Here is a 9466-nt window from a genome sequence, read left to right as displayed (position 1 = left end):
AATTACAATTTGCTTTCAATACATATTACCCTGCATGGTTGGAAAAACTGTTCTAGCAAAGATCCCTTAATAGTCCCTTTTAAACCACTCTAATTTACTTTGCATTGAACGCAAGAGTAGTGCTTTCTAAAAAGCAGAGTGAGCAGGAATTGGCCCGAATAGTACTGTGTCTAGTTTTGTTGAATGGCCAGATCTTTGGCAACTGATTAAAATTCAATAACGTAAAAAAAATCCTTCAGACATAAAATGTTCTTCTGCTCCAATCAATCACTGTATCAATGATTAATTGCTTGTGTGTAACAATATAGTTAATTTCACATGACAGTGGAACAGTTCTGTCTCTCTATGGGTTTCCACCAACGATAATATTGCAGTAACTGACTGAGTATTCTTTCAGGTTATCATATGTGTACCTGTGAACCTTGCTTTCAAAAGATCCTGTCTCATAACCTGCAGCTTAGGACTCAAAGATAAACACCGGAGCCTCGACAAGTTTGAGGTAACAATATTTTCTGCCGTCAGAGGCCTTTTCAGGAGTTTTGATGAAGGTGAGAACTTGATAACATAATCTTAATGCATGGCAAAACTCTTGTCTAATGAAAACAACTCTCCTCCATGAATCTGTCACTTATTGCCATTCGTAACAAAGCCTTTCACTTTAGTCCATATTTTCCAATAAAAATTTCAGTCTTTTCACTGAGAGAGGATTCCTTTAACAATGTGTATTTTCTTGTGTTTTTGTGTTGCGCACGTAAACATCAGACTTGAAACTGATTTTTTGGGTGTACTGTTTTCCTAAAACCTCCCCCAAATATTATAAATATTATTTGTACCTCTTGTGGTTTGGAATACAGTGGTGAATTTTGTCATACCTGTGTGGCTGATGCTGCCATTTTGAGTTGCCCATGTTTTGTTAGTGTCCCCATGTCACTGTGGTTAATAGTGAATCTGGTGATCCCGTCTATGCCATTGTCTCTAGTCTCTGGTATTGCCCCTGACAAGTTGCTCAGGAGGTTCTTGCCCTGGGGGGAACACATTGTCACGGAAACACGGGAGTCATCCCAGTGCTGCAGCTCATGTTGTCCTTTCCCGGGAGTCGTCGGTCGTTGTAGGCGTGCATGTTGATCACTGCATCCGTCTTCACCATGACTGGAGGCCGAGGCTTGTGTTTCACCCGCCTCTCGCAGGTGAACGACAGTCTGATCTCGTCCGCCATGGCACTGCACAAAGACCTCTGGACGAAAAGGGAGGATGCGGGGAGGTGAGCAAGAAGGAGAAGAGGGGAAAGGGACGGGGGAGGGTAAATGCTTTAGCTTTAAATTGTTCTGACAGCAGAGTGTCGACAGTCTAAAGAGCACAACATGCGTTAGAACGTAACATTCGTGTTGTGCCAGTGATCGTGTGTGTATGTGGGCGCGTGCGTCCATGGCTGTCAGCAATGTCGAATCGCACCACCACCACATGTAGCCGGCACATGGTTCATTATTGCTGCTGTGTCAGGAAGAGTGTGCTGCATGAGCATGCATGCAACTACGCACTCAAATTAGTGGTTTAGAACAGTAAAGGGTTCATGCTATTCTGACAACTCCAATGACTAATAATGGATTCATTCTCTATGCTCCAATTTGCAATTATGCCTGTTAAAATAAGTCAATGTTGTGGTGTTATGGCATAAGTACTCTTAGGGATTAGCCAAAGGCAGGAAAATCCTTTAATAATGTGTTTGAACTAAAAGCCAGAGCACGGCGTTGGTTTACAGGCTACGTGTAAGTATCATCACAAAATAGGCTTAGTTAGCAACTCCTTTGCTAAAATCGAGGGTGAATTAAACTGAAATGCTAGTGGAATGTAATTAAATTAGTGTTGGGCTAATGTTCCAAACCACAGAGTAAAGATCGAATAAAGACAATAACACATTAGGCATGTGATTTATGGGGACATGTACCTGCTCACGTTCTGCAGTCTTCCTTAGCTTGTAGACGAATTCAGCAATCGCCACAAAAACAGACAGCACGAGACCAGATGCCAGCACAATGAATATACCACCCAGGTTCTGGATCCCCATGGGGCCTGTCTCGTGGCGCTCTTCATCCAAGCAGCTGCTCCCACTCCACCACTTCTCCTTCAGCATTTGTAGGCGCCCATCCTCCAAGATGCTTAGGATTGCTATAGTGATTTTGTCCCTGTATGGGGAGCCTGGAAGCAACATAAGGCCTGTTTTACTTTGGAAGAAATGCCAGCTGGAGTCTGTGATAATAAGGTTCATAAACATGTTGTGGCATACCGTCTAACTGGTAGCTAAAAAAAACGTATGCTGCTGCGTTGTCTAAAAAGAAATCCCCTTCAAAAGGCAACATATAAGAGATTGAAGAGGTTGATTTGTTTTTAGCAGGCAGCCTCAAACGTTCACAGGTTCTTACCGAGGGGAGTGCCGATGCCATAGCCTTTGCTGTCGATGATCCCTCCCACCTGTGTCAGGTTACAGTTCCTCTTAGTGATGTAATCGATAGTTGTGGACTCCATTATGAGGGCATAGTCTGACTTCAGCACCCTCTGAATCCCATCCTCAATAGACTTCACCAGTGATGTGCTCGGCCTGCTGCTCATAAAGGCCCACATCTTCTCAAAAGTAGAAACCTTAGATTTCTGTAAGGGACAGAAAGAGCCAGATAAAGAAAACATGTGACTTTGAACCTCATTTGAGCAATCTCCCTGGCTGCAAGTCAATAAAAAGTGGTTGAAAAAAATACAATGCTCTTACCATTTAAAAAAAAAAAAAAGTTTGAGTTTGAACAGAATTACTTTGAAACATTATAGCCAAAGGTGTTATACAGTGTATAATGTTACAAAGGTACATATAATATTTGTTCACTTACAGTATTAGAGAATACAGATTTCAGCCAGTAATGAAATAGATATACATGATTACGTCCTGCTGATCGCCATTGTCTTGGGATTAAAGGACAGTAAATTGAAGCTTTGTGCCCATCTATTCTCATAAGTGCTACTGAAGCAGCAATAATATAATGCCTCTCCATTAGTCTTGCATCAGGCTATGTGGTATTTTGTGCAATTCTGTATGAGGTCACATTTATGCCATGTCTAATCCTAGATAATTACTGTCTAAAGACTATAAGCCATTTCAAATTGTGAAAGATGCTGTTATAAGAAGCCCTCCATTATGTTTAACTACAGTAGAAGCACAGTCCTGCTTGCCTAAAATTAAGGTATGATAGTCTGATATTAAAACTTAAAAGTACCAATTAGGGTGTATAACAAGTGTTGCCAAGTTGGCATCTTTGTCGCTAGAGATTTGGAGATGAGGTTAGAAAGGAAGATGGACCATATGGCACATTGCAGCGATGTGTAATTCAAAAAATTCTACTACTTTAGTTGTTTTTAACGAAGCAAGTATTTAATAAAAAATATGTGCATTTCCTGTTTTATGCAAATATCCACTTCACATTAAAATAATAGGCTAAAAGTTTAACATTTATCATTTTTGATATTAGGATTGTTGAAAAGAAGGCTTTTGAGTGACATGACAACCTCCTGGCCAGCAGTGGCTACAAACCTCTGATGACATTTATAAAGCAACGTGTCTGTTGCCATTCTTAATCTTAATGCCATCGATATATCGAGTTGTACAGTAGATAATGTCTTCTTGTTGGCTATCAGAGTTTCTGGTCAGCCATTACTTCAGTTTGCTGGTGAATTCATTCATGTATCTAAGATAAGTTACAATATACTGTCTCCGTCTTTTAGGGCCAGGATGCATATTTGGAGGTGTATAACTACAGTATGGTGTTTTCTTTGGAATTGCAAGAATTGAGCCGAATTGAGAGCAAAAAACAGACGGTTAAGTATGTCACCGAATCATGAGTTAAGGACCAAATCCATCCAGTTACATCCATCTGCAAAGCCTTCATCTACTTCACGGTCTCCTCAGTATTTATCATGCTTTTCTGGCTCATTGAATTTACTTCATTAGGCCTTTCTGGAAGTGCAAGGGGGAGCAGAGGGCACTTGAGCCATGCAACTCTGATGAGGTAATTAAACACCTGTTTCTCCTATTTATGACGCTGAAATCACAAGGATGATTTATCGACGAACGCAAAATGATCTTAAACTTTCTTTGACATGGCTATTCAGAGGAACAGAATTTGATTTCTTTTCAAAGTGTCAATGAGTTGAGTTGGATTCAGGTGCACTAATTGTCATTACATGACATTTCGTATTCATGGGGTGCAATGCAAAAAGTAAGTTGTCTTACAGTATTGTGATTATTTGGCTTGCATGTGGCTGCAATTCCAAGTCACCACTATTGTTTAAATCTATATGGTATAAGCGACAACCCTGAACCCAATAACATAATCAAAGCCGGGGGATTCAGAACACACACAATTCTGCAGATTCAACAATGAGGCATGCAGTGTTCATGAGCTACACTACAATTGTTTTAGGCATTAAAACTAGGGCAGACAGATGCCCTGGAAGAATTGTTAGCTTTCCTGCTATTGAATTTCATAAACTTATGGACTGCCTTCAATTGAAATGTGCAGTGTTTTCATTTTCTTACTCAGAGAAACTGTAACTCTGTTACATGTGTTATTCAGCACCACAGAAGCAGAAGCATCTAAAGCAATGCTCAAAATAATAAAATAAATTCAAAGACCCTGCAGGCACGCTGAAACTTTGGAATAAAAAAATCATTATGGAGGAACACATCAAACAGTGTAAAAAAGTGGAGAAGCTGAATAATTTTTCTTTGCTGTGGGAATTAAGATCTAACTATATTATATTATATTTTATATATATATATATATATATATATATATATATATATATATATATATATATCACTAATAACTCAAGAACCAACATCTTGCCTAAGTTCACATACATTTTACATCATTATTATTACTACTGTACATGTTTGCACTAGGCATGCTTCAGCTACACTATGGCTGTTTTTACACTGGAACCGATCTCTATTGCTGTTGATTATGTTATCTTAAATCTCCGTAGTACCTTCAGTAATGTATCAAACTTGTATTCATGCTATACCTTGAAGAAAGTCATGGTTGCGCCATCTTTGACCACACCATACTCAATCTTGGTCTGCTTAGCGATGTCATCGGCTGAGTCCACAGGCGAGTCCATTCTCTCCACGGTGAGAAAAGCTGCTAAATTAGCTGTGTAGGATGATATGATGATGAGTGTGAAGAACCACCAGATCCCACCGATGATCCTGGTAGACAGGGCTTTGGGCATCAGTTCTGAGCCTGTATGCAACACAAAGTGAGAGACCATTAAGCGATTATCGAGATGAAATTGTACCTGCCAACACTGTAACCAAATTAAACAAACGCAGAAACATGATGGCCTGCGTTTTTGTTAATTAGCCTGCAAATGTTTTTTGGCAGTGCCACTGAAAATAAAGCCAGTTTGGCAGTTTAGCCAAAATATAATTTAACTATTCAGAATGGGCAGATCAGACCAGTAAAGTGTGTGTTCCTCAGGCTTCTACACTCGGTTCTGAGCAATAACTTACATACTCACTATGTACTCAATCACACTGGCAGATGACTATCATTTTATATTGTTAACTTATATTGGTAATAAAGTGTTTTTATTGAAAATATAATGTGTATCAAAAACTTTTAATGAGGGAGTATAAAATCTATCCCTACACCGTATTTCATTATTTCTAGTGTGCTTTAGTTTGATTGACGCATTTGCTGCATAATTGTTGACGCTAAAACATAAAAGATGAACTGATTAATATCATTTGCAGTTGATCCTAGTCTAGGACTGAATCTTTCATCTGAAATGAGATTTGATGAACCAGTTGACATACCATATGTAATTCACACTACTACTGTTTCCTTTCATCTTCCTATTATGTCATTTATAGCTCACCATGTTTACCAGATGTACACACTAATATATTTTGCAGTCAAATCATTACAGTCTGTATAAAGAAAACTAAAAAGCAAGATATAGTGCATAGCCAGACTGACAGTCCACTTCAGCATCAGCCGTGACTTTGAGTGGTCCTCTGCTAAGTAATACTATGATTATAAGGCTCACTGACTGGTGTTAAAGTTACTTTATACCTCATATCTGACAACCTTTAAAATACCCTTGTGCTTTTTGCACTGTTACTTTATTGAGAAGATTTATGAGGGCAATTTTAAAGAGTAACAAGTCCACAGAAGGGGGGCAGAGTGGTCAGCTCTTTAACCTCTTCCACCAAATTGTCCTTTGTGGTTTGACAAACACTACATGGTTACAAACAAGGGAAGACTGTAGCATCGCTTAATTCACTATTGCAGCGAAAGGATCCAAATGCATTCTCTTGTTGATGAAATGAAATGAAGCAACGGGTAACTCAATTGAATTCCACACTATAAAGTGCTGTTGTCAGCATGGAATAGTATATGGCGCTGGAACAGAGAACTAATAAATACAAAACGCAGATCAGTCAGATGGTGCCAGGGAAATGAAACGGTGTCAATATGCCATACATATGCTTGAGGAAGGACTCGTATCTTGTAAGCCAAGGTAATATAAATGTTTGTTCAGAGAAGACGATACTTATTCTATTTCAGTAACCAAAACATCACATCGATCTCATTGACTGTCGCACTGCTCATTCACATGAATGCTGTAAATAGCTGCCTAAGAATACATACTATTACACAACACTGAGGTGCAAGTAACATTGCAGGATATGTGTTGTAGCAAAATTGGCATTTTTGATTTTGAGACCAGGCTCAGGAATTTTCTTGTAATTGAAAATAATAAATCCTTATTATGCCATATTAGTTGAATTAAGAGTGCTTCGTAAAGTCACTGATGAAGATGCAGGCTTTAAATTCGTAAACAGTAATACTTTACTGTCTCTTTGAGTGCTGCAGGGATGTGTATCTTTGTAGGCCAATCCTAGAAGTTAGCATTGCACTGGTGCCCTAGACAAAAAGCCGATGGGATTTTGTCATTGGATTTTGGATTATTGCAGAAAATAAGGTCTGTGGCAAACACAAGTTCATGATAGGGCGACTGTGGCTAAGTAGAGAGCAGGGCCGTCCTTCAATCAGAGAATCGGCGGTTTGATCCCCGGCTCCGGCTCCACTAGGCGCTTGTTGCTGTGTCCTTGAGCAAGACACTTAACCCCAAAATTGCATTTCTTTGTTATTGCAAAAAATACAAGTGAGAATCAGAATATGAGGTATCCTAAATTTAACTTCTACTCACAGTATGGGTTATGTGCAAAAGCTCCTATCTATCTTGTTTGCTATTATTTATAAAGTCTTAGTTCCCCAGGAGATGGTTCGAAAGTGCTTTTACAAAAACAAAATCTTAACTCAGGGCCTATTTACTAGCATCAAAAGTCTTGAGAGAGCTTATTTGTTGATTATATTAAAAAGTAGACTTCAATTTTCAACTTTAAATTGAGGTCGGAAGAAAACTGTGCTGTTGTATTTTTAACTCCTTTAAGATTTACTGTATCATCCAGCCTTATGATTTATATATCAAGGTGAACATAGAGTTGTGAGGCTTGTGTTTCCAGTCTGTTTCAATTGTTTTTCTGTAATGCATAAATATTCTCAATTAACCAGCACTCAAGGAAATTATCAGTGGTTTTAAACTGAATGTTGACTGAGGTCGAATTCCTGTATTCCATTCATTTCTTTTTCTTGCGGCATCTGTGCTGCAAGAAAATACTACTATACTATCAATACTATACACACAAGGGGAGTTAATGTATAATGGATACACTATATCTATAGCCACTACTAATATGTCAGCATACATTTCTTAAGATGACATCATGCAGAAGTCAGTCTGACACTGCTGTTCTCATTTTGAATAAATGAACAGAATGCTTCGTCTCCAATGATGCTTTTTTGAATTGTTAGTCTGGGGGAAAAAAAAACTGGTCTCTGTGGATTCAGTAGTGCATCATGCTAAACATGATGTACCAGTTTTCTTGAGTCTGCCCACTAGCAAGGCCTCACTTTAACATTAGAAAACAAGGCTTTCCCATGAGAATGATTACCTGCACTTAGCATTCGCTCTGTGGAGTCACTGCACAATAACTCCCGTTCAAAGCTTGAGGCTTTTACTTGTTAATTGCTTTTGAATAATAACACTTGTGAATGGAAATGTTTATTCCATTGCAAGTAAATCTTGTTCTGAATCTCAAGAAGGGGCAATGTCACAACTGCAGTTTCTTAAACGCAAGACAAAATGTCAGCGCATATTAGAAGAACCAAATAAAGAGTACAATATGTTGGGCTTTAATTATGCATCTCGGTGATGTATGAATATATTTTAGAAAATCAAAGAATAATGTCAGTGAGAATGAGAGAATTGGGAATAAGTGAACTCAGAAATCAAACATACTTTCTAAAATTATTTTACGTGGAAAAACCAATTTACAGGAAATGAACAGACATATGTTTGTTGTGAGCAACAGCCTACTGAGACCCCCAGGAACGCATTTGAAGTACACAAAGTGTTTGGTTTTGCACCTCCTCATGTTTTGCGTTCTTTGTCTTGTCTCTGACACCTCTCTCCCACAGGCAAGCTGGTAGAATTTTTTTTTTTATTTGTGCATCTCCTCAAACACACCCATTTGCATTTTAAACATGTCAAGGAAATGGCTTCCGTCTCAGCTGCTGTCACTGTGTTTGGCAAGACAAGTAGAGGATGTCTGTTAATGTGACACAGACAAAATAAACCCTGCTGCAGATACCACCATGCAGCATGTGTTACAAGGTGGAAGCCAGGATCTGTCTGTCAATTTCAACTCAAATAATTTATATGTTTAAAATCATCGTGAAGGTAATTTTGACAATACTCAATTTAAAAATCATGTAGAAACAGTTATGCAACATGAAAAATACACCCATCACATATCAATTCATAATGCAGATAAACCTGCTAGAAAGCACACATGATCTTAATATTAACTTCGATATCCAAATGTGACATTTTCTTATTTAGGGAACTATGAATACAAACTGATTAGCAGCAGCAGTTTCAGTTAACTGCTGTAGATATGACAGACAACCCTGCGAGCCATGATACAAATTATAATAGGGAATTCTTCCCAGTTTAGTTTAATAATAAAGGCAACTAACTAGCTCATTTTGTTTTGATTTTCTGTCTCCTCTCCCTCCCGGCATGCTGGTGCTACACTCGCAGCCCTTTGCCTGCACCGGCAAATTGGCAGAGCTGCTATGCAGTTTCACAAGAGTGCTGCCGAGCTTCTGTGCTTAATGAATTGCTGAATGTGTTTGCTATCCTTGTGGGCAAAGATCCACTGTCGAGTCTCTCTAAGCCTCTTTGATTTGTCTTGTTATATAGAGGTTAAGCATTTTATTACTTGGGTCTTTTTTTCCTCCACAGTTGACTTCATTATTATACTCCTGGGCCTTAATTTACTTACCTATCC

General features: G+C 38.7%; 1 protein-coding gene across 1 annotated transcript in view; it reads right to left on the bottom strand.

The window, feature by feature from the left end:
* Nucleotides 1-948: 948 nt before the first annotated feature.
* grik3 (glutamate ionotropic receptor kainate type subunit 3) overlaps nt 949-9466 on the bottom strand; it is an 87712-nt gene continuing 79194 nt past the window's right edge. Inside the window, exons 13-16 of the mRNA XM_031853376.1 lie at nt 5068-5285; nt 2421-2646; nt 1946-2196; nt 949-1234 (exon numbers count right to left, since the gene is read on the bottom strand). Of these exons, the coding sequence (XP_031709236.1) occupies nt 1040-1234; nt 1946-2196; nt 2421-2646; nt 5068-5285 (890 nt within the window). The 3' untranslated portion in view covers nt 949-1039. The remainder of the gene's footprint in view (nt 1235-1945; nt 2197-2420; nt 2647-5067; nt 5286-9466) is intronic.

Source organism: Anarrhichthys ocellatus, unplaced genomic scaffold, assembly GCF_004355925.1.
Source record: "Anarrhichthys ocellatus isolate YVR2014 unplaced genomic scaffold, GSC_Weel_1.0 scaffold13, whole genome shotgun sequence".
In the NCBI taxonomy this organism is placed as follows: domain Eukaryota; kingdom Metazoa; phylum Chordata; class Actinopteri; order Perciformes; family Anarhichadidae; genus Anarrhichthys; species Anarrhichthys ocellatus.
The sequence above is the reverse complement of the archived record's forward strand: the minus strand, read 5'-3'. Positions and strand labels throughout refer to the sequence as shown.